Source organism: Scyliorhinus canicula, chromosome 13 (assembly GCF_902713615.1).
Source record: "Scyliorhinus canicula chromosome 13, sScyCan1.1, whole genome shotgun sequence".
NCBI classification, from domain to species: Eukaryota; Metazoa; Chordata; class Chondrichthyes; order Carcharhiniformes; family Scyliorhinidae; genus Scyliorhinus; species Scyliorhinus canicula.
Genome location: NC_052158.1, coordinates 156,202,016 through 156,226,038, shown reverse-complemented (window position 1 = coordinate 156,226,038; position 24,023 = coordinate 156,202,016). Strand labels below are relative to the sequence as shown.

General features: G+C 51.0%; 2 protein-coding genes across 2 annotated transcripts in view; both read right to left on the bottom strand.

The window, feature by feature from the left end:
• Positions 1-2,262: 2,262 nt before the first annotated feature.
• On the bottom strand, positions 2,263-4,781 carry LOC119975670 (extensin-like). The gene is made up of 2 exons (XM_038815452.1): positions 4,757-4,781; positions 2,263-2,990 (listed from the first exon to the last, which is right to left on the bottom strand). The coding sequence occupies exons 1-2, from the start codon at positions 4,779-4,781 to the stop codon at positions 2,263-2,265; spliced, it is 753 nt and encodes a 250-aa protein (XP_038671380.1).
• Positions 4,782-5,077: 296 nt separating this feature from the next.
• ghsra (growth hormone secretagogue receptor a) overlaps positions 5,078-24,023 on the bottom strand; it is a 37,695-nt gene continuing 18,749 nt past the window's right edge. Inside the window, exon 2 of the mRNA XM_038816278.1 lies at positions 5,078-5,706. Within this exon, the coding sequence (XP_038672206.1) occupies positions 5,402-5,706 (305 nt within the window). The 3' untranslated portion in view covers positions 5,078-5,401. The remainder of the gene's footprint in view (positions 5,707-24,023) is intronic.

Sequence of the window (24,023 nt, the reverse complement as noted above, 5' to 3'; positions counted from 1 at the left end):
GTACATCTTGCTGACCCTTTGTTTAACAATTGTCCAATTTGAGATTTGCCTCAGATAAAATGGGGATTGTCTGGTTCAAAGAAAAAGCCCATGAAACATCGACAGCGCATTCCTTCAGAAGTGAGCGCCGTGATAATGATGCAAAGAGAAAAACACGGCAACTGTTGAAAATCAAAACTGAAAACAGAAACCACTGGAAACACAGGACAGACAAACTTAGAGAGAGTGAGAGAGCAGAGTTTACAGCTGGGTGGCCTGTTGCCTGAATGCAATCGAATCGAACCATTAAGCGGGCACTGCTCTTTGGTATCTGTCACAAACTCAGGATGTCTCAAGGCCCCTGGCAACAGGTAGAATATCCTCCACAGTAAAGCCATTTCAGCAATGGAAAAAACGGCATCAGCCAATTTGTACACAGCAGAATCTCAGAAACAGTCACATGATGATGATCAGAAAACCTGTTTATCGCTGTGTCGATTACGGGATACATATTGGCCGAAGACACCAGGGAGACCAGCGTCTTGGAAGCTGAGAGGAGGATCTGCCAGTTGTTTACAGAATGACAGGATTGTTACAGTGCAGATGGATGCCATTCAGCCCATCGTGTCTGCACCAACTCACCGAAGGCCATTCCCCCACCTTCTCCCCAGAACCCTGCACATTGTTACTCTGCAAATAATCATCCAATTCCCTTAAACCTGTGCCCTCTCATTCTCAGTCTTTTCATGAGCGGTAACAGTTTCTCCCCATTTGTCTACCTCCCAATCTACTCTGATCTCTAGTTGCCTCCTTTACCTGTCAGGGTGCGCCCGATTAAATAACTCCTCTGAAAAATAGAACCTCGGAAAGTGCAGCACTCCTTCAGTACGACACAGTTCCACCAGCGTTTATCAGTAGTGGCAATTAATGGTAATCTTTATTGGTGTCACAAGTAGGCTTAAATTAACACTGCAATGAAGTCAACACATTCCGACACATACCCTGTTCGGGTACACTGAGGGAGAATTCAGAATGTCCAATTCACATCACAAGCACGTCTTTCGGGGCTTGTGGGAGGAAACCGGAGCACCCGGAGGAAACCCACGCAGACACGGGGAGGATGTGCAGACTCCACACAGACAGTGACCCAAGCCGGGAATCGAACCTGGGACCCTGGAGCTGTGTAGCAACAGTGCTAACCATTATGCTACCGTGCCGCCCCTATCCTGCTTTTGTGGGTGAGAGTGCTGGCCCAGTCAAGGATGATGCTGTGTTTTCTCTTACCGAAGGTGCTGCCTGATTTGCTAAATGTTTTCATCATTTTCCATTTCTGGTTTACCATCTTGATGATTTTTGTTTGTCATCATTAACCTACCTGATAGCAAAATGTAATTGGTGGAGTGCTGGTGAGTGCGGAGTTCGTATGCATCAAAGCAAACCAGCGGTAGGAGGGCTCTGTCCATTGTAATTCGTCACCGACGCTTTTGCAGAAGTTTCCAGAAGTTTCCTTGTGGGGAAGGCTCGATATGTGATCCACTATTCTGATCCCTAGTTTTGTTATTGCTCCTCATTCCCCCTCACCACCTCCACCCCCCCCCCCCCCCCCTCCCCTTCACCCCTCAGTCTCAGCTGTGGCTTAGGTTTGCATTTTACTCTCCAGTAAAGTATGTGGTATTTCTGAGTGGTTTGAGAGTGCGATCACACTCCCTCTAATCTATTCAACTCCCTTGAGTGTGTTTAAAGCCTGTGGCATGATCTGTTACTCCTGTCCAATAAACAGGCTGTCTCACCTGTAAGATTGCACTCCAAAGCACTAATAACTCACAATTGTTTAACAGCACCAACACTCACAGCAACACAGCACATAATGTTTGGAGATTTCCACAATGGCCTTTTCTCTGTTTTTATTGTTGTGCAGGATGTGGGTGTTGCTGGCTGAGCTAACATTCTTATTGCCCAACCCCCCTAATTGCCCTTGACAAGGTGGTGGGTGAGCTGCAGTCCATGTGGTATGGGCAGGGTCACAGTGCTGTTAGGGAGGGAGTTGCAGGATTTTGATCCAGAGACAGCGGAAGTCGTGGGTTCAAGTCCCCGAGCACCTGATCTAGGGTGACACTCTCAGTCTAGCACTGAGGGACTGCAGCACTGTTGGTGGTGCCTTCCTATTGGGTGAGGCATTGAACCGAGGCCTTGCCCGCCCTCACGGCTGGGTGTAAATGATCCCAGGCGCTATTCCATGGAAGAGTAGGAGACTTCTCCCCTGAGGCCATTATTTATCCTCCATTATTGCAAACACTGCGGATCAGCTGATTCACTGCAATTAAACTGCTTGGGGGGGCGGGGGCTGGTGCTCGGTGATTTGGTGCCCGGTGATTTGGTGCTCGGTGATTTGGTGCTTGGTGATTTGGTGCCCGGTGATTTGGTGCCCGGTGATTTGGTGCTCAGTAATTTAGTACTCGGTGATTTGGTGCCTGGTGATTTGGTGCTCGGTGATTTGGTGCCCGGTGATTTCGTGCTCAGTAATTTAGTACTCGGTGATTTGGTGCCTGGTGATTTGGTGCCCGGTGATTTGTTGCCCTGTGATTTGGTGCCCGGTGATTTGGTGCTCGGTGATTTGGTGCCCGGTGATTTGGTGCTCGGTGATTTGGTGCCCGGTGATTTGGTGCCCGGTGATTTGGTGCTCGGTGATTTAGTGCCCGGTGATTTGGTGCTCGGTGATTTGGTGCCCAGTGATTTGGTACACAGTGATTTGGTGCTCGGTGATTTGGTGCCTGGTGATTTGGTGCCCGGTGATTTGGTGCTCGGTGATTTGGTGCCCGGTGATTTGGTACACAGTGATTTGGTGCTCGGTGATTTGGTGCCCGGTGGTTTAGTACACAGTGATTTGGTGCTCAGTGATTTGGTGCCCGGTGATTTGGTTCTCGGTGATTTGGTGCTCGGTGATTTGGTGCCCGGAGATTTGGTGCCCGGTGGTTTGGTGCCCGGTGATTTGGTGCCTGGTGATTTGGTGCCTGGTGATTTGGTAATGCATCACTGGGGGGTTTGGCACAGGGTAATGCAGCACTGGGGAGTTTGGCACTGGGTAATGCAGCACTGGGGAGTTTGGCACTGGGTAATGCAGCACTGGGGAGATTGGCACAGGGTAATGCAGCACTGGGGAGATTGGCACAGGGTAATGCAGCACTGGGGAGTTTGGCACTGGGTAATGCAGCATTGGGGAGTTTGGTACTGGGTAATGCAGCACTGGGGAGATTGGCACAGGGTAATGCAGCACTGGGGAGTTTGGTACTTGTAATGCAGCACTGGGGAGTTTGGCACTGGGTAATGCAGCACTGGGGGGTTTAGTACTTGTAATCCAGCACTGGGGAGTTTGGCACTGAGTAATACAGCACTGGGGAGTTTGGCACTGGGTAATGCAGCACTGGGGAGTTTGGCACTGTGTAATGCAGTACTGGGGATTTGGCACTGCTAATGCAGCACTGGGGATTTGGCACTGGGTAATGCAGCACTGGGGAGTTTGGCACTGCGTAATCCAGCACTGGGGATTTGGCACTGGGTAATGCAGCACTGGGGAGTTTGGCACTGGGTAATGCAGCACTGGGGATTTGGCACTGGGTAATCCAGCACTGGGGAGTTTGGTACTGGGCAATGCAGCACTGGGGAGTTTGGCACTGGGCAATGCGGCACTGAGGATTTGGCACTGGGTAATGCAGCATTGGGGAGTTTGGCACTGGGTAATGCAGCACTGGGGATTTGGCACTGGGTAATGCAGCACTGGGGAGTTTGGCACTGGGTAATCCAGCACTGGGGATTTGGCACTGCGAATGCAGCACTGGGGATTTGGTGCTGGGTAATGCAGCACTGGGGAGTTTGGCACTGGGTAATCCAGCACTGGGGATTTGGTACTGCGAATGCAGCACTGGGGATTTGGCACTGGGTAATGCAGCACTTGGGATTTGGCACTGGGTAATGCGGCACTGGGGATTTGGCACTGCGAATGCAGCACTGGGGATTTGACACTGGGTAATGCAGCACTGGGGATTTGACACTGGGTAATGCAGCACTGGGGATTTGGCACTGGGTAATACAGCAGTGGGGATTTGGCACTGGGTAATCCAGCACTGGGGAGTTTGGCACTGGGTAATCCAGCACTGGGGATTTGGCACTGGGTAATCCAGCACTGGGGAGTTTGGCACTGGGTAATCCAGCACTGGGGAGTTTGGGACTGGGTAATACAGCATTGGGGAGTTTGGCACTGGATAATCCAGCACTGGGGAGTTTGGCACTGGGTAATACAGCACTGGGGAGTTTGGCACTGGGTAATGCAGCATTGGGGAGTTTGGGACTGGGTAATCCAGCATTGGTCAATTTGATACAAGTTTGTAGGTGCTGGAGATTTGGCATTGAGGTTTCAGAGCTGAGTGATTTTGTGCTGAATGGTTTTGCTGCTGTACAGAGATAAAGTATCAGTCTGTGATATTGTGCGCCCACATTTCCAAGATTCTATGTTAATAATGCTGTCTATTACGTATCATCCAATATGCAAAGAACAAGAGAAAATTAAAATTACTGGGCAAACATTGTATCCTGAAAGAATGATAAGTGGATCCGATTACTGTCACATTGAGAGGCACCAAGAAACTTAATGGACTTCATCAAGTTCCGGTCAACAAATGGGAATCCGGATTATTAAAAATGAACTATGGAAATATTGGAGCAAGTGGGTTTGATGGACCACTAGTTGCCAATGCTCTCCATCACGAGGCATTTCCCTCACCTTCCTGGGTCTCTCCTCGACTCATTGGTAGAAAGTCGTTGATAAATCCATTATTACTGTAGTGAGTGACCAGCGGGCTGGTAGCAGGCAATTTAGACGCACCTTGACCTTTGACTGTGGTGCGGTTTCAACGTTCTCCTGTCTGAATCTGTGGCTGCCTTGACTTTGTTTATCTCATTATAAAGAAGGAAGTATTGTCTTTGGAAACTCTCTCACCACACAATGCAGGGCATGAAATCAAAAATAATTTACAGCGTTCTGGCTATCTTACCACAGCATCCCGTTCATTATCGCACAGTGACTTCAATTAACCAGTTGACTGGTCACCAACATAAATTTACTTGTTTTAGGGCATCAGGTGAAATATTAATATGCTGACATCAAATATGCAGCCTAATATTTTGGATGATCTGATCTACAGAGCAGACAGGGAAGGTGAAAGGGGCACCAAATATGTCGGAATCATGTGGGTTCTTTTATAGTTACCGCGGTTGCCAAAACTGTGGCTGTTTCGTCCTCCCCTCCACTGGGTAACACCCCTTCCAGCTCACGGGGCGAATACATTCTTTGTCCAATAGGCCAAGCCCGCCTGCAGTTTGCACTTGGGCTACGAACAAACCCTAACTCTTGGCAGCTCTGCCGTGGTCAAGTGCTCACAATGGTCTCTGTCCAGGTGGAACAGTTGGCGTTCTTGGCAGTCGACGAGGTTCTCCTTGGAGCCTGCTTGACGTGGAACAGCTTGAGGGCGGCCACCCGGTATTTCTTGGACATGATGTTGTAAAGGATGGGGTTGATGGCAGCGCTCAGGTAGAAGAGGACGAAAGAGACCAGGCTGCAGTACTGGCTGATCTGGAGCATCTCATAGGAGCCGATCTCCGAGGATTTGGTGAAGAGGTAGCGGCCCAAATGGAACGGCAGCCAGCACAGCACGAAAGCAAACACCACAACGGCTGGAAGAGAGGGAGGAGGGAGCAGAGGTTAGTCAGGCATTGCAAAGGCTGAACCTTCCTGAAACTGGTGAAAATGGCTTCAAGAAACATGACTTTGTGACAGGCATACACTGGCACAAAGAGAGTGACCACCACAAGGTCCCACATTATAACAATGAATATATTTCAGACGTACAGCTCTGGCTGTAAACCAAGACAGGCTGCTAGATAAAGGAAATGTGTTCTGACATGGCGATTGTGGGTCAGCACTCCATGACCTTTCATCAAAGTCTACCTTCTTCTCGTCCAGGTTGGCCCAGTTTGATCACAACTTTGATGACCCTGAGCTGAATTTCCAACTCGTAACCTCACCATTACCAAGACTGCCTCCAGCCACATTTGCTGTGCCCATATCCACCGCCCCCCCCCCCCCCAACACTGCTCCGTCTCCCCCCCCCCCCCCCCCCACCCCACACCCCACACCCCACACCCCCCTCAGCTCTCCTGCTGCTGAAACCCTCACCCGTGCCTCTGTTGCCTCTGAACTCAACTGCTCCATCTGCTGGCCGGCCTGTATCCTGCATAAAGCTCAGCTCATCCCGACGTGGCTGCTCCAGGTTTTACCTGCTTTCCCTGTTTTCAACCAACCGGCAGGGGTTCCCGGTCCGCAGGCCCCTCAAATCCCTCCATTTCCCTGCATCTCCCTATCTCTGCCATCTTCACCCAGCACTGTGGGTGTACCTACACCTCAGGGACTGCAACGGTTCAAGAAGGCAGCTCACCCCCACCTTCTGAAGGGCAACTTGAGATGGGCAATAAATGCTGGGCCTAACCGGCGATGCCCCCGCATCCCGTAAAAATTAATTTTGCAAAATGTTTGAAACCCTCCGAGCTCTCTGCATTCCGCCAATTTGGACCTCTTGTTCATTGTGAGGAAGGTTTGGCCGACTGGACACGTAATCCAGAGGCCCAGGTTAATGCTCGGGGGACGCGGGTTCAAATCCCACCACAGCAGCTGGTGGAATTTAAAATAAATTTATTAATCTGGAATTTAAAAACTTAGCCTCAGAAATGGTGACCATGAAATCATGGTCGCTTGGTGAATAAACCCATCGGATGTCCTTTGGGGAAGGATATCTGGCGTCCTTACCAAGTCTGGCCTACATGGGGAAACGAATGGCCCTTCCCACCCTGGCAGGATGTTACCCAAGTAAACGGGAATTTAAATAGCCCGCCACATCAGCTGGTGGGAGAGACACAGCAACTGGGGCGGCAACCTCCTGTCTCAGATACACAGCAAGATGGTGGGAGAGACACAGCAACTGGGGCGGCAACCTCCTGTCTCAGATACACAGCAAGGTGATGGGAGAGACACAGCAACTGGGGCGGCAACCTCCTGTCTCAGATACACAGCAAGGTGATGGACTCTTAACTCCCATCAGAAAAGGCCGAGTAAGCCCCTCAGTCCAAAGCTCAATTAGGGATGGGTAACAAATGCTGATCTTAAAGGAGACACTGTAGGTGTGTGAGTGTCAGCGAGTGTATGTGTGTGGATGTGTGAGTGTGAGCGAGTGTGTGTGTACGGATGTGTGAGTGTGAGCGAGTGTATGTGTGTTGATGTGTGAGTGAGTGTAGGTGTGTGGGAGTGTGAGCGAGTGTATGCGTGCAGGTGTGTGAGTGTGAGCGAGTGTATGTGTGTGGGTGTGTGAGTGTGAGCGAGTGTATGCGTGCAGGTGTGTGAGTGAGTGCATGTGTGCAGATGTGTGAGTGTGAGCGAGTGTATGCGGCGGGTGTGTGAGTGTGAGCGAGTTCTTGTGTGCGTGAGTGTGAGCGAGTGTGTGCATGCAGGTATGTAAGTGTGAGCGAGTGTATGTGTGCGGATGGGTGAGTGTGAACGAGTGTATGTGTGCAGGTGTGTGAGTGTGAGCAAGTGTATTTGTGTGGGTGTGTGAGTGTGAGCGAGTGTATGCGTGCGAGTGTGAGAGTGTGAATGAGTGTATGTGTGTGGGTGTGTGAGTGTGAGCGAGTGTATGTGTGTGGGTGCATGAGTGTGAGCAAGTGTATGTGTGCGGGTGTGTGAGTGTGAGCGAGTGTATGCGTGCAGGTGTGTGAGTGTGAGCGAGTGTATGCGTGCAGATGTGTGAGTGTGAGCGAGTGTATGTGTACGGGTGTGTGAGTGTGAGTGAGTGTATGCATGCAGGTGTGTGAGTGTGAGCGAGTGTATGCATGCAGGTGTGTGAGTGTGAGCGAGTGTATGTGTACGGGTGTGTGAGTGTGAGCGAGTGTATGCATGCAGGTGTGTGAGTGTGAGCGAGTGTATGTGTGCGGGTGTGTGAGTGTGAGCGAGTGTATGCATGCAGGTGTGTGAGTGTGAGCGAGTGTATGTGTGCGGGTGTGTGAGTGTGAGCGAGTGTATGCATGCAGGTGTGTGAGTGTGAGCGAGTGTATGTGTGCGGGTGTGTGAGTGTGAGCGAGTGTATGCATGCAGGTGTGTGAGTGTGAGCGAGTGTATGTGTGCGGGTGTGTGAGTGTGAGCGAGTGTATGTGTGCGGGTGTGTGAGTGTGAGCGAGTGTATGCATGCAGGTGTGTGAGTGTGAGCGAGTGTATGTGTGCGGGTGTGTGTGTGTGAGCGAGTGTATGCATGCAGGTGTGTGAGTGTGAGCGAGTGTATGTGTGCGGGTGTGTGTGTGTGAGCGAGTGTATGCATGCAGGTGTGTGAGTGTGAGCGAGTGTATGTGTGCGGGTGTGTGAGTGTGAGCGAGTGTATTCATGCAGGTGTGTGAGTGTGAGCGAGTGTATGTGTGCGGGTGTGTGAGTGTGAGCGAGTGTATGCGTGCAGGTGTGTGAGTGTGAGCGAGTGTATTTGTGCGAGTGCGTGAGTGTGTCAGCCCAAAATACTTCTCACTGTCACAAATCTTTCTGTGTAACCATTTGTGAAAGTTCGAGGATAACTATTTAGCCAATACCTATTTGTGAGTTATATTCATTTTAGTACATTTGCAAATTAGGTTAATTAAAAATCACTCCATAGCTCAGGCCCTGGAAGTTTTATAATTGTAGCCTGCCAGAACACAGATGGTGATAAATAGGGTTTCAGTTCTGCATAAACTAGGGCTTCATTCAATTGAGTTGACCCTTTGCAAGCTGTCGTATGTGACAGGGCTAATCCTGATTAAACATCTTCCACATGGTACAGACGGGCCTGTTTAAAATATCTCCAACATTGGCACTGACTGCTCAGGACTCTTGCAAAAAAACGGGAGGAAAGGAGAGTGAGGGACCGGACGGAGTTTCAATGGGTCCACACACTGGTCCTACTTTCCTTCCCTGCTTCCCGACCACTTCCCCAATCAGCACTGACAACATTGGGGAACGTGGCAGGCAGCTGTAGAAATTCCACAGATTGTGCTGACTCCACTGTGGGGAGTGAAGAAGAATGACATGCTTTCCACAACCCCCAGATGTCTCACAGCCTAGTCACTTTAGTAATGTCGGTATTGTGGTAGAGGGAGGCAGTAAGGCAGTAGTTTTGTCACTGGACCCGTAAGCTAGGGGCCTGGGTTCCAATCCCAGTTTGGGATTCCTCACTCTGAAGTTTGAATTCAAGAAAAGAAAATGTGAAGAGTCTGACCATGGAACCATTGTCAATGTGGTTGGCTCTTCCATGGCCCCTCAGGGGCAACTAGGGATGGGCAATAAATGCTGATCCTCCCCCTGCTCCTATTTTTCTATGGTGTGGAGATGCCGGCGTTGGACTGGGGCAAGCACAGTAAGAGGTCTTACAACACCAGGTTAAAGTCCAACAGGTTTGTTTCGAATCACTAGCTTTCGGAGCGCAGCCCCTCCCTCAGGATATTTTTTCTATGTTTCTCTGTTTCTATGTTTCTTTCCTGAAAGAAGGTTGAGAGGAGATTTTCAAAATGGCGAGGGGTCTGGGTGTGGTGAATGTGATTCACACCGGATTATAATCTGTATATACATGTGTCTATATCGTAAGTGCAATTGCACTACCTGACCACCAGGGGGAGGAGCTCTGGGAATGCTCGAGAATTGTACTGGGCTTCTCCCTTGGCTCCGCCCAGGATTTCTCCCCCTGGAGCTGCTGTATAAAGATCAGTGCCACATGGTCAGCCGGCCAGTTCACCGAAAGTTCAATGGCTAATAGGCTGGCTCTGTTGTGAGTATATTAAAACCGCTATTCTAATCCTACAAGCACGTGTCCGTAGAATTGTTGGTTCCAACACTGGGCAGAATAGATGGGGAGAAACTGTTCCCATTGATGGAAGGATCGGGACCCAGAGGGCACCGATTTAAGATGATTGGCACAAGAACTAACGGAGGCATGAAAAACTATCACGAAAGACGTCATTACACAGAGAACGGTTAGTTGCTGGAATTCCCTGTCTGACATTGTGGTGGAGGCAACTTCAATCGGGGCTTTCGAAAGAGAATTGGATCAGGTTTTTCAGGGTTCCATTGGGAAAAGCGGGGGGGAGGGGGGGGGGGGGGGTTGCACAAACTTGCAGCGAGCCAGGACATACAGGCTGACTGACCTCATTCTGTGCTTTAACTATTCTTTGATGCTAGCGCAGACTCCCTCAGTACTATACTGGACTGTCGGCACAGATCGTTGTGCTCAAGCCCTGCGCGGGACTTGAACCCACGATATAATGGTTCAGAGACAAGAATGCAACCACCCGGGCTGGTGCATAAGGAAAGGTCAAAGTCTAAACGGCCACTGATGTACTCCTGCCGAAGACACCCTCTGTTGGACTCCCTGAGCTGCCAGAGCAGCCCCATTGGGCTTTACGCCTTCAGTTATTTACATTTCCAAATATAAATATCCAAATTAAGAAAGTTAATTTTCCCACACATTTTCAGAAGTGTTGACACATCAACCATTCACTGAGGAACAAGGCAGCAGGAGCAGACATTTCATTCCCAACTGGATCTTGGTTAATCATCTATCGCACCATTCTTTTTCCACACTATCACCACATCCCTGGATGTCTTACTGTCGAGAAATGTGTCAATCTCTACCTTGAACATGCTCAATGATGGAGCCTCCACATCCTCTGGGGGGGAGAATTCCAAGGATTGACCACCCTCTGAGTGAAGATATTCCTCCTCATCTCAATCCTAAATGTGCCTTATTCTGAGGCCGTGCGCCAGATCCCAGACGCCTCCAGCCAGGGGGAGCGTGCTTCCTGCACCTACCCTGCCCCCTGCACCTACCCTGCCCGCTGCACCTACCCTGCCCCCTGCACCTACCCTGCCCCCTGCACCTACCCTGCCCCCTGCACCTACCCTGCCCGCTGCACCTACCCTGCCCCCTGCACCTACCCTGCCCCCTGCACCTACCCTGCCCCCTGCACCTACCCTGCCCGCTGCACCTACCCTGCCCCCTGCACCTACCCTGCCCCCTGCACCTACCCTGCCCCCTGCACCTACCCTGCCCCCTGCACCTACCCTGCCCCCTGCACCTACCCTGCCCGCTGCACCTACCCTGCCCGCTGCACCTACCCTGCCCCCTGCACCTACCCTGCCCCCTGCACCTACCCTGCCCCCTGCACCTACCCTGCCCGCTGCACCTACCCTGCCCCCTGCACCTACCCTGCCCCCTGCACCTACCCTTCCCCCTGCACCTACCCTGCCCCCTGCACCTACCCTGCCCCCTGCACCTACCCTGCCCCCTGCACCTACCCTTCCCCCTGCACCTACCCTGCCCCCTGCACCTACCCTGCCCCCTGCACCTACCCTGCCCCCTGCACCTACCCTGCCCCCTGCACCTACCCTGCCCCCTGCACCTACCCTGCCCCCTGCACCTACCCTGCCCAGCCCTTTGAGAATTTTGCACGTCTCAATGAGAGAGGGCGGGACTTACCGACTGTTCACACCGACGGAAAATTCTGGCCCCACGCCGCGCACGGGATTCCTGGCGACGAGGGGTGGTGTCACCGGGGAATCCCCTTGACAACGGCGGGGTCTGTAGGTCCCGCTGGCGGCCGACTCCACCGCTAAAAAACACACGGCGGGGTGGTCGGTCAATCCAGCCCATAATCTCTCAATTCTCCAAAATAGGCCCAGTCTCCTCAATCTCTCCTCAGCGGATAGTCCTACCCTCCCGGGAATCAGTCTGGGGAACCTCTGCTGCACTCCCTCTCTGCGAAGTACATCTTTCCTGAGTGAAGGGAACCAAAACTTCCCACAATAAACCACGTACGGTCTCACCAAGGGTCTTGGTGAACAGCAGCAAGACATCTTTCCTCCTGCACTCAAATCCTCTTGCAATAAAGACCCACATACCATTCACCTTCCTAATGGCTTGCTGCACCTGCACTCCAGCTTTCAATGACCACCCAGGTCCGACTGGAGATCAATCATTCCCAATCTCGCACCATTTAAAAAATAATCTGCCTTTCTGTTTTTCCTGTGAGTAAAGTGAACGCCGGCCCAAACCCCTTGAAGCCTCTTTTGCATCCTCTTCACAACTCACATCCCCACTGTGCCATCCTCAAACTTGGAAATATTTCCTTTAATCCACACATCTCCGGCAAATTCCCCAGTGCAATCTCCGGACCAATCAGAGGCAACCTGCCTGATTTGAATTTCGCAAAAGCTTGGCAGTTAACTAACTGTTCCCTGGTGCATTCTCCATGGCAACGCCCCTGCCAATCAGAGCCCACATACCAAACAATCAGCACTCTCTTCTCATGCAGTACAAATTGTGTTCTCTTCGAGATTTGGTATTCCTGTGAACTGTCCTGATGCGTGCAGAACAAAAAGCTTCAACGGTATGTCTCTCTTTTCAGCAATACTGATTTCCTTCAGATCCTCATTCCCAATAATCCCTTGGTTTGCTATTGTTTCTGAGAGATTTCTTGCATCTTCTTCCATGAAGACATACAGAAACTAACTGTTTCGCCTCTCTGCCATTTCCTTATTCCTCATTATAAATTCTCCTCTGTCTGCAATGGACCCACATTTGTCTTTGCTAATCTTTTCCTTTTTTACTTACCTGCAGAAGCTTTTAAAGTCCATCTGTATGTTTCTCACAAGTTTACTTTCATTTTCTATTTTATTTGGCTTTCTTGAGCCACTTTTACTAAATTCTAAAATGCTCCCAATTCACAGGCTTTGTATTTATGTTGGCAATTTTATAAGCATTTCCCTCTGAACTAATACAATCTTTAACTTCCTTTGTTACCCACTTACTTTTTCTGTTGGGTTTTGTGCTTCAGAGGAATGTAGATTTGTTGTCAACCACGTGTTAGTTATTTAAATGCTAGGCCCTGCAGGTCAACCATCATACATTTTAATGCATTTCCCCAATCCACCACAACCAACTGGCTCCTCAGATTTTCATAGTTTCCTTTGTTTCCATTTACGACCCGAGCTTTTGATTCAGTACATTGTTTTCAAACTTATCTTATAGCCATAGTATTTATATGGCTGGTCCAGTTCAGTTTCTGGTCAATATTAAAACCCAGGACGTTGATATTGGGAGATTCAGTGATGGTAATGGAATAAGAGAGAATCTAACCATCACTCCTTGACATTCAATGGCATTACCATCGCTGAATCTCCCACTGTCAACATCCTGGAGTTACCACAAACTGAACTGGACTCGCCATATAAATACTGTGGCTACCAGAGCAAGTCAGAGGCTAGGAATCCTGTGGTGAGTAACTCACCTCCTGACTCCCCAATCCATCTACAAGGCACAAGTCAGGAGTGTAACGGAATACTCTCCACTTGTTTGGATTATCATAGATCATAGAATTTACAGTGTAGAAGGAGGCCCACTTGGCCCATTGAGTCTGCACCGGCCCTTGGAAAGAGCACCCTACTTAACCCCACACTTCCACTCTATCCCTACAACTCTACCTAACCTTTTTGGACACTAAGGGGCAATTTAGCATGGCCAATCCACCCAACCTGCACATCTTTGGACTGTGGGAGGAAACCCACGCAGACACGGGGAGAACGTGCAGACTCCGCACAGACAGTGACCCAGCGGGGAATCGAACCCGGGACCCTGGAGCCCTAAAGCAAGTGTGCTAACAACTGTGCTAACCACTGTGCTGCCGTGCAGCTCCAACAACACTCAAGAAGTTCGACATCATCCAGGACAAAAGAAGCCCCCTTGATTGGCAGCCCTTCCAAATAAATTCACCCTTTGTACCATCGATGCACATTGGCAGCCGTGTGTACCATCTACAAGATGCACTGCAGCAACTCACTAAGGTTCCTTAGGCAGCACCTTCCAAACCCATGACCACCACCATCTAGAAGGACAAGAGCAGCAGAAAGATGAGAACCCCACCATCTGGAGGTTCCCCTCCAAGTCACTCACCGTCCTGACTTGGAAATATATCGGCCGTTCCTTCACTGTCGCTGGGTCAAAACTCCCTCCCTAACAGCACAGTGGGTGTACCTGCACCTCATGGACTGGAGCTGTGCAAGAAAGCAGTTCACCAGTACCAGCCTCCCCAAACAGGTGCCGGAATGTGGCGACTAGGGGCTTTTCACAGTAACTTCATTGAAGCCTACTTGTGACAATAAGCAATTATAATAATAATAATAATTATTATTATTACCAGCACCCTCTTAAGAGCAATTAGGGATGGGCAACAAATGTCGGTCTATCCAGCGACGCCCACGTCCCGTAACAAATGATTTTAAAAGAATGTAATGGCCTGTAGCTTTTGCAGTATCCAGTGCCTTCAGCCATTTCTTGATATCAAGTGGGGTGAATAGTATTGGCTGAATGATGTTGGGGGCCTCCAGAGGACACTGAGATTGACCATTCACTTGGCAACTCTGGCTGAAGAATGTTACAAATGTTACAATGTCTCATCTCTGGTTCTGATATTCTGGGCTCCTGAGGATGGGGATATTGTGGAGACCCCTCCGCCAGTGAGCTGTTTAATTGGCCACCTGGATGCAAGCCTGGCATTCCCAAGGTGCCTAGGTAGCACTGGCAGGGGCCACTGCCATGGTGCCAGGTTGGCACTGCCAAGGACGATTGAGCCGGGGTTACTCACCGTGGATGTTGGGGGAAGCGAGGGGGGGGGGCCGAGGGACCCTCCCATGTTGCGTTCGGGCTGGGGGGAGGTTCTTTTTTTTTGTGGGCTTCGGAGATTGGGACACCATTTAAAAATGGCGCCTCGATCTCTCGCTACAACGGAGAGTTTGAGTGAGCGGAGCTCCCCGTTATAAAAAGACGGGGCTGTGTGCTGCCTCACCCGCGCATTTCCCATTTAGGCCCCTTATTCAACATGAGTAGCGTTGAATAGCCACGTGTTTCTCGGCACTGCGGCTAAGCAAGCGCACTAGGGGACTTTGTTCCCTTTTGGGGAGATTGCGCCCTATGTCTCCTCAGGGGGTGTACGGTGTCTGGTCTCTCCTATCTACGATGGACAGATGCACTTGAAGCAAGTAGATTGGTGAGGACAATGTCTGGTCAGTTTTTCTCACTTGTTAGTTTCCGCATCAGCTGCCAAAGGCAGATATGTTCCTCAGAACACGGCAACTTGGTCAGTAGTGGAACTGCCGAGTGATTCTTGATGATGGACATCTCCACGCGGAGTACATTCTGTGCCATTGCCACCCTCAGTGCTTCTTCCAATTGATGCTCTACATGGAGGAGGACTGATTCATCAGTTGAGGTAGGGGTGGGGGGTAGGGGTGGAGAAGGGCCAGGGAGAGGGCACACATTATGTGGCAAGCTGTAGGGGTTTTCCTTGCTCATACTTGACCGGATTCCACGAGACATGACGGGGTCCAAAGTCAATGTTATGGATTAGTGGGCAACTTCCTCCTGGCCAATGGGAAGCAACCTCGGCAGGTGAGTGGTCCTCTTTCATCTGAGTAGGGCGCAAGATTGAAATCGGGCTTGTTCATGAACCATGACCCCGTGCATAAGGTTCAATACATTTAATACACGCCGAATATTTCATAGTGAGTTATCGAAAATGGTTCATCATTTACATATTAATAGAACTGCCATCAACTTCAAATGTTAAAAACAATCTGAATGTTTACCCTTTGAGGGAGCGCCGGCTCTCACAGTCAATGTTGTGAGCAATCTGCACACTCCTCGCTTCACTTGCGAATCGTTTCAGTCAGACGGGGAGGGAAAACACTGCACGGATGGAAATCAGCGGAATGTGGCGACCCTGCTCGTGGGCAACTGTCAACAAAATGTCTTGGGGGCCGCAGTCAGAACACTGATGGGCCACATCTTGCCCCCTGGACCGCAAGTTGCCCACCACTGCTCCTGACTGTATAGCACTGTGCCTCCCCGCCACCTCTGTGGGTCAATCCTGTTGATGGGACAGGACATGTTAAGGGATGGTGGTGACTGTGTGTGGGATATTCGTCATTTGACTCATCATGTCAGTGTTGACACTCTAAAAGACCTATCCAATTGGCCCCACTGCCCTGCCTTTGCCCCATAACCCTGACGATGGCCCTGAGCTGTTATCCAATTGCCTTTTGAACAGTACTTTCAGTCAGTGCATTCCAGATTTCAGCCTGGTCCCGAAGCTCCGCAATTCCCTCACCAAACATCTCAGTGTCTCCCTCCTCCTTCCAAGCGTTTGGTCCGCCTGCCCTACTAGATTCCTCAACGACTCTCTCTCGGTGTGATCTGTTTCCTGTGAGAACACTGGCCAGGATTCTCCCCTACCTGGCAGGGCGGTGGGTCCCGGCGGGATGGAGTGGCGTGAACCACTCCGGAGTCGGGCCGCCCCAAAGGTGCGGATATCTCCGCACCTTTAGATCCAAGCCCTCACATTGAGGGGCTAGGCCCGCGCCGGAGTGGGTGGCGCCTCGCCGGCCGGCGGGAAAGGCCTTTGGCGCCATGTCAGCCGGGGCCGAAGAGACTTCGCCGGCCGGCGGGAGCGTCAGTGGCTGCTGATGTCATCCCCGCGTCCGCCATCGTGAAGGCTATGGCCAAAGCGGAAGGAAAAGAGTGCCCCCACGGCACAGGTCCGCCTGCCGATCAGTGGGCCCCAATCGTGGGCCAGGCCACCGTGGAGGCACCCCCCCGGGGCCACATCGCCCCGCGCCCCCCCCCCCCCCCCCAGGACCCCCGGAGCCCACCCGCGCCGCCAGTCCCGCCGGTAAGGGAGGTGTTTTGATTCCCGCCGGCGGGACTGGCATGACAGCAACGGGACTTCGGCCCATCGCGGGTGGAGAATCGCCGGGGGGGGGCCCGCCGACAGGCGCGGCACGATTCCCACCCCCGCCGAATCTCTGGTGCCGGAGACTTTGGGAGACGGCGGGGGCGGGATTCACGCCGCCCCCCCAGTGATTCTCCAACCCGGCGGGGGGTCGGAGAATCCAGCCCACTATTCACGATGCCCTATGCTGCTGTTGCTCATGTATTTGCTTTGTTTGGCCCCTTGTTCCGCACTGTAACCAATCACTGTTTGTCGATGTACCATTTGTCAATGTTCTCTGCCGATTATTCTTTTTACCTACTGTGTACGTTCCCTTGGCCGCAGAATAATATTTTTCACTGTACTTCAATACATGTGACAATAAATCAATCAAACCCTCCCCCCCCCCCCCCCCCCCCACCCCCCGCCATAATTCGGTGATAAAATTTGCCTTATAAATTTCCTGTGGAGAACCTTGGCACACTTTGTCATGTTAAAGGTGCTATTATCAATACAAGTTATTGCTTCTGATCTTCGCATTAGTCAAGGCCAGGATCCCACTTGAATAAAAATCACCCGCAAAGAGATTGCTGAGCGTGAGATCAATGTCAAATTGATACTGAGCTCAAGAAAAGTATAAACATTCTGGCAAGGAAGCAGGAATATGACATCAGTTTGGAGAAAAGAGGAGAATAAAACTTTGTGGACAAGCAGTGGGGAACAGAAGGGCCAAATGGCCTCTGCTTTTTAAGATTTCCTTTTCAGTGTGTCTTTTTCTTTAGCGAAAATGAGCCATTTCTGCGGGCAAGGCTAAAAACCAACGTTATTTCAAGTTGTGTACCAGAGGAGCTCTCCTCCTTCTCTTGGTTCTGGAATATGGGAACAGCAGGTGACCATTCGGCCCATCAATGCCTGTACCGGATGTTGTCTGGGCAGAAGGTTACTGCATTTTTTCTGTTTGCTTTTTCACAAACAGCTACACAAATAGTTGAGTTAAATCCAATCGTTAAACAAAAACAAGAGCTTCTTGGAAAAGACAATCACCTTTATGAGTCCTCATTAAGGTTTTACCATTTCAATAACTATTTCTCTGCAAATCTCTCCAGCTCTGCAACTCTTTGAAGAATCCTCTGACAGCTCAATTATTGGATGAGAGAAGATCCTGCGTAGTTTGACTGCAAATACCGAAGAGAAAGACTTAATTAAAAGGTCAACATGCCTTTCGCTCAGTCTGTCTCTCTCCTTCTGTGCACGCAGAGTCTATTAGTCGTTTGACTTAAGCATAATGGTCAAAGTACCTTCGTATTTTTTGAGATTTAATTCTTTCTCGATTTTTCTTCTCTGACTCCAAGAGGTTTGCAGTAGATTTGAATGACCTTTATTTGGGGGTGGGCAGTGCAGGGATAAAGATTTCTTCCTGAAGAATTTCAAGCAGTTTTTGTTCCTTTTGCTTGTCAATTTTTTCCCTCCCTCCTTTGCAACACAGATACTGTCTGTTCTCCAATTCCACGCAGTTATATTCACATGCGTGTATTCAATGAGGAGTGTGTTGAATGACGACATTAACCCCAATGCGGTCCACAGCCCAGCTTGTAGTCTGTTAGTGGAGGCAAGCCATTGGATAGTGATCATTAATGGAACCCTGTCTTATTTACCCTGCTTTCGCTTGGAGATGACACTCCACCTCAATACAAATACAATATGGGACCCACCTGATCTGTACTCAGAAAAACCTGGAAAGAGGAGCAAATCCATTCACCCCTCCAGCCTGGTCTATTGCTCAAACAGATCAGGGTTCACCTGCTCTTCAACACCATATACCCAAATTATCTCCATTTCTTTCCGCCCAATGAATGAATTAAGCTAATGGCAGAGCATATTCAAAGTAACTTTTGTTTCTGCTCCGTAATCGGATTCAACTCAAACATTTGTGTAGTCGGCTGCAAGTTAATCAGTTGTAGTTCGACTCTGATTATTATTATTATCTTTATTATTGTCACAAGTAGGCTTACATTAACACTGCAATAAAGTTACTGTGAAACGCCCCTAGTCGCCACATTCCGGCGCCTGTTCGGGTACACAGAGGGAGCATTCAGAATGTCCAATTCACCTTGGATGGTGGGAGGAAACCGGAGCACCCGGAGGAAACCCTCGCAGACGTGGGGAGAACGTGCTGACTCCGCACAGCCAGTGACCCAAGCCGGGAATTAAACCTGGGACCCTGGAGCTGTGGAGCAACAGTGCTAACCATTGTGCTACTGTTGATCCAAGACAACATCCGACACAGGCACGACGGGCCGAGTGGCCTCATTCTGTTTCTGTATTCCGAAACCAGCAGAAGGAGGAAACTTCTCCTGAGACTCAACTTTCAAGGGAAGTTCAGATTTGCAGGTTTGCCATCCCTGAAATTTAAAAGTTGAAGGGATGATTTTATCGACCTTTCCAAGGTATTAAGGGGAACATGTAGGTTTCTATGACTCTATTTCACTGGGTATTGACAGGGCTCAGGGCCCAGGGTTATGATGATGGTGGATAGGAGGGGCGGGTGGGAGAGGCGGGGGGGGGGTGAGAGACCACCACTCAGAATAGTGACATGGAACATGAGGGGGTTGGGACGCGGGTGACGACATGGAGGGTTTTTACACACTTAAAGAGCTTAAAGGCCAACATGGTGATGTTGCAGGCGATCCATCTGCGGGTGAGGGATCGGGGGGGGCTTGAGGGAGGGTTGGGTGAGTTTGGTTTTCCACTCGGCGTTTGATAGCAGGGCTTGGGGGGGGGGGGGGGTGGTTAGAGATATTGGTGGGCAAGAGGGTGAGGTTGCAGATGGAGAAAATGGTGGTGGACCAGGGGAGCAGGTATATGATAGTGATGGGGGCACTAGAGGTGAGGTTGGTGGCACTGGCGAGCGTATATGGCCCCAACTGGGATGATGTGGGGTTTGTGAAGAGGGTGCTGGGTGCCAGATTTGAGTTCCCTGCACGAGGAAACAGGAGTATTTGTTTTACTCCCCAGTACACAAGGTGTACACGAGGATAGACTTTTCCATGGTGGGGAAGGCGCTATTGGCTGGGGTTAGGAGGTCGGAGCATTCAGCAATAGTGATTTCGGACCATGTTCCTCGTTGGTTGGATGAGGTTTTGGAGAAGGGGATGGCCCAGAGACCGGGATGGAGAATGTACGTGGGGCTGTTCGTGGGCCGGATAAGATCGGGAAGGTGACTGAGGATATGTGGGGTTTAATTGCACGGGGGAGGTTTTGCAGTCGGTGGTTTGGGAGGCTTTGAAGGCAGTGGTGAGGGGGGAGGTGATCTCGTTCAAAGTTAAGTTGGGCAAGGAGGAGAGAGCGGAGCACCAAAAATTAATAGAGGAGATTCTGCAGGTGGATGGGAGGTACACAGGGGACCCGGACCCAGCCCGCTTGGCCAAGAGGAAGGAGCTTCCGGCGAAGTTCGGCCAGTTGTCCACAGGGAGAGCGGTGCGCCAGTTAAGAAGGCTGAAGGAGGGCGGTCTATGAGCACGGGGAGAAGGCAAAGTGCATGCTGGCCGGCCAGCTCCAGAGGCAGAGGGTGGCAAGGAAGATAGTTCAGGTGCGGGGTAAGTTGGGGAATCTGGTGGAGGGCCCGGAGCAGATCAATAAAGTATTCAAAGAGTTTTATAAGAAGCTACATAGGTGGGAGCCACCGGGAGAGGAGCGGGGGATGAGGGCGTTCCTGGACAAGTTGGAGTATCCGAGGTTGGGTGAGGAGGACAGGGTAGGGTTGGAGGGGCTGATCGGCGAGCAGGAGGTGAAGGAGGCATTTGGGAGGATTCGGGAAGGGGAGCGGCGGGGGCCTGATGGATTCGCATTTGAATTCTACCATGAATGTAAGGATAGGTTGGCGCCACTGATGTTGGGAATGTTTGAGGATGCGATAGGCTGGGATATCTTGCCACAGGCGATGGGGCAGGCTTCGATTTTGCTGCTGCTGAAGAAGGATAAGGATCCAGTGGATGTGGGTTGTAGAGATCCATAGTCCTAAGTGCCAAGATATGGGCAAAGGTTCTGGTGTCAAGATTGAACAGATGTCTTCTGAAGGTGATTGGGGAGGACCAGGCGGGGTTCATGAAGGGAAGGCAGATGCTCTCGAATGAGAGGAGATTGCTGAATGTGATCCGGGAGGGAAAGGAGGCGGAAATGGTGGTGGCACTTGACACAGAGAAGGTGTTTAAGGGTAGAGTGTGGGGTTACTTGATGGTGGCATTGGAGAGGTTTAGAATTGGGCCGAGGTTTGCGTGGGTACTGCTGTTGGACAAGAAGCTGGTACCGAGTGTTCTCACTAATAGTATAACTTCGGGGTACATTGCACTCACCGGGGTACGAGGCAGGGGTGTCCCATGCCCCCCCTGTTGTTTGCATTGGCTATTAAGCCCTTGGCCATCGTGGGAAGGGACTCGGGGCTGTGGAAGGGAGTAGAGTGGGCGGGGGGGGGGGGGGGCATAGGGTGTCCTGGTACGGCGATGATCTGCTATTGTATATCTCAGAACCGAGCACGTCAGTGGGGAATATAATGGAGCTGCTCCAGAGATTCGGGACGTCCTCGGGGTATAAATTGAATTTAGGCACGAGTATTTCATGGTCACCCAGCCGGGAGTGGCCGGAGGTGGGGGGGGGGGGGGGATTCGCGAGCGTGGAGGAGTTGGGAGAGAAGTATGAGTTGGCTCAGGGGGAAGGGTTTAGGTAGTTGCAGGTTCGAGATTTCACATGGCGGGTTTTCCCGACCTTCCCGATAATGCCGGCCTCTTGGTCGCTGGAGACTGCGCTGTCAGTGGGATGTCTGGAGGGGGGGGGTTGTTCCGGTGATCCATGGCAGGGTCCTGGAGGAGGACAGGGTGTCCATGGAGGGGATAAAGCAAAATGGGAGGAGGAGCTGTGGGGGGGGAGGGGGTTGTGATGGAAGAAGGATTGTGGTGCGAGGTGCTGCGGAGGGTGAATGCCTTGACTTGACTTTGTGTGCGAGCCTGGGGCTGACACAGTTGAAAGTCGTGCATAGGGTGTATCCCACAAAGGCAAGGATGAGCCGGCCGTTTGAGTGGGTGGAGGGCGTCTGTGAGCGCTGTGGGAGGGGCCTCATGAACCTCGTTCATATGTTTTGGTCCTGCCCGAAGCTGGAATGGTTTTGGAGGGCGGTGTTCAGCACCATCTCGGGGGGGTCTTACACGTGGGTGTGGAGCTCGGTCCCCTAGAAGCCCAAGTTCGGGGTGTCAGACCAGCCCAAGCTGCAGGAGGGAGTGTGGGCGGATGTTTTAGCCCTCGCCTCGCTGATCGCTCGCTGGCAGGTCCTGGTGGGGTGGCGGTCAGTCACTCCACCCTGTGCCTCTGCGTGGCAGGGGGACACCTGCTGGAGTTTCTGACCCTGGAGAAGGTGGAGTTTAAGCTGAGGGGGGCGGAGGGCGTTTCGACAATTCCTGGGGTTTGTTTATTGTGCACTTTCGTGAGTTGGTTGCTGTTGACTGTTCTGGGGGAGGGGGGGTGGGGTTTGGGGGAGGATTGTTGCTTTTTTGATATTGTTGGGGTTGTTTTTGTTTCTCTTTCGTATGGTAAAAATTATGAAAATATGGCGAATAAAAATATTTTAAAATAAAATTTCACTGGGTATCAATAAGTGTGCTTGGAAGCAAAGGGTCTAAATTGGCTCGAGAGACAGTCAGGCTGCCTTCTAGAAAAGGACACGTTCCGTCAGAAAGCGACGTACTTCACTATTGAGACAAATTACACACTGACACTTATTGAATTGGAATTTATATCAGTCACTTAGTCCATGTTGTAAATACCATTACCATTACAAAACCATTCTTCTCCACTGTCCGTAGGCAAATCCTACAGAGCATTCTGTCTGCAATATGGAGAGAACCAGGGAAATGCACACAATGTGTGGACCAGCTTTCTCACATTCACACCTTCATGGTATCTTTGAGACGAGGGCATCATGGCAAAAGCTGACATTTGTTCCCCGTCCATAGTTGCTCCGTGGACGAGATGGAGTGGTCACTTTCTGAACGGGGAGTAATAGTTTGATACGATGGTTTGCTACCTGCTTCAGAGGGAAGTTAAGATTCAAACATGTTCCTTTGCGACTGGAGTCACTGGAGACGGGGGCCAGTCAGAGGTGACAGATTTCCGCTATTCGTCAATAAGTTGGGTTTCGATGACCCAAGAGGCGTGTGTCTCTGGCCTCGTTGCACTCATGCTCGAGCGAAAGAGGGCCGGTGAATAGCGGGAGAGGCTGAAAACGAGAACTATGCCAGGCTCCAAACAGTTGCAATGCAACTGGTGCACTCCCGTAGGCGAAAGCAGGATCTCGCTGCAATGTGGCGGGAAACCAATTATCACCACTTTGTTGTGTTATGCTCTTGACGTAGCATCAGCTGCTTCCTTGATGTGCACTCTGACAAAGGAAGGTTCAGACTTGGAGATAGCTTTAACACATTTATTAAACTGTTAACGATTCTCCTACTTGGATTTGACTCTCCTGTTAATCCTGCTATAGCTACTCAGACTGACGAACCAGTCTGCTACAATCCATGTGGTGGGTGTGATGTGTTCAATCAACCCTGTGTACTCACAGATCTTCCCAGTACACCAGCAAGGGGGGGGGGGGGGGGGGGGGGGGGCAGCACTAAAGGGGCTGCCGTTAAAACAAGCCCGACATAAATTCCGCTACCTGGGGATCCAAATAGCCCATGACTGGAAAGGGATCCACAAATGGAACCTCACCAGCCTGGCGGAGGAAGTAAAAAAGGACCTGCAAAGATGGAACACACTCCCACTCTCCCTCGCGGGGAGAGTTCAGACGATCAAAATGAACGTATTGCCCAGGTTCCTCTTCCTGTTTAGATCCATTCCGATCTACATCCCCAAGGCCTTCTTCATAGCGCTGGACAAACTTATCATGGCGTTCGTATGGGGGGGTAAAAATGCTAGGATCCCAAAGAAGGTCCTACAGAAAACAAAATCCAGGGGGGGGGCTAGCCCTCCCGAATCTACAATTCTACCACTGGGCGGCAACAGCCGAGCGAGTAAGGGGATGGATCCAGGAGCCAGAAGCTGAGTGGGTGCGTGCGGAGGAGGCCTCCTGCATGGGGACCTCCCTCCGGGCCCTCGCCACGGCAGCACTCCCATCCCCACCC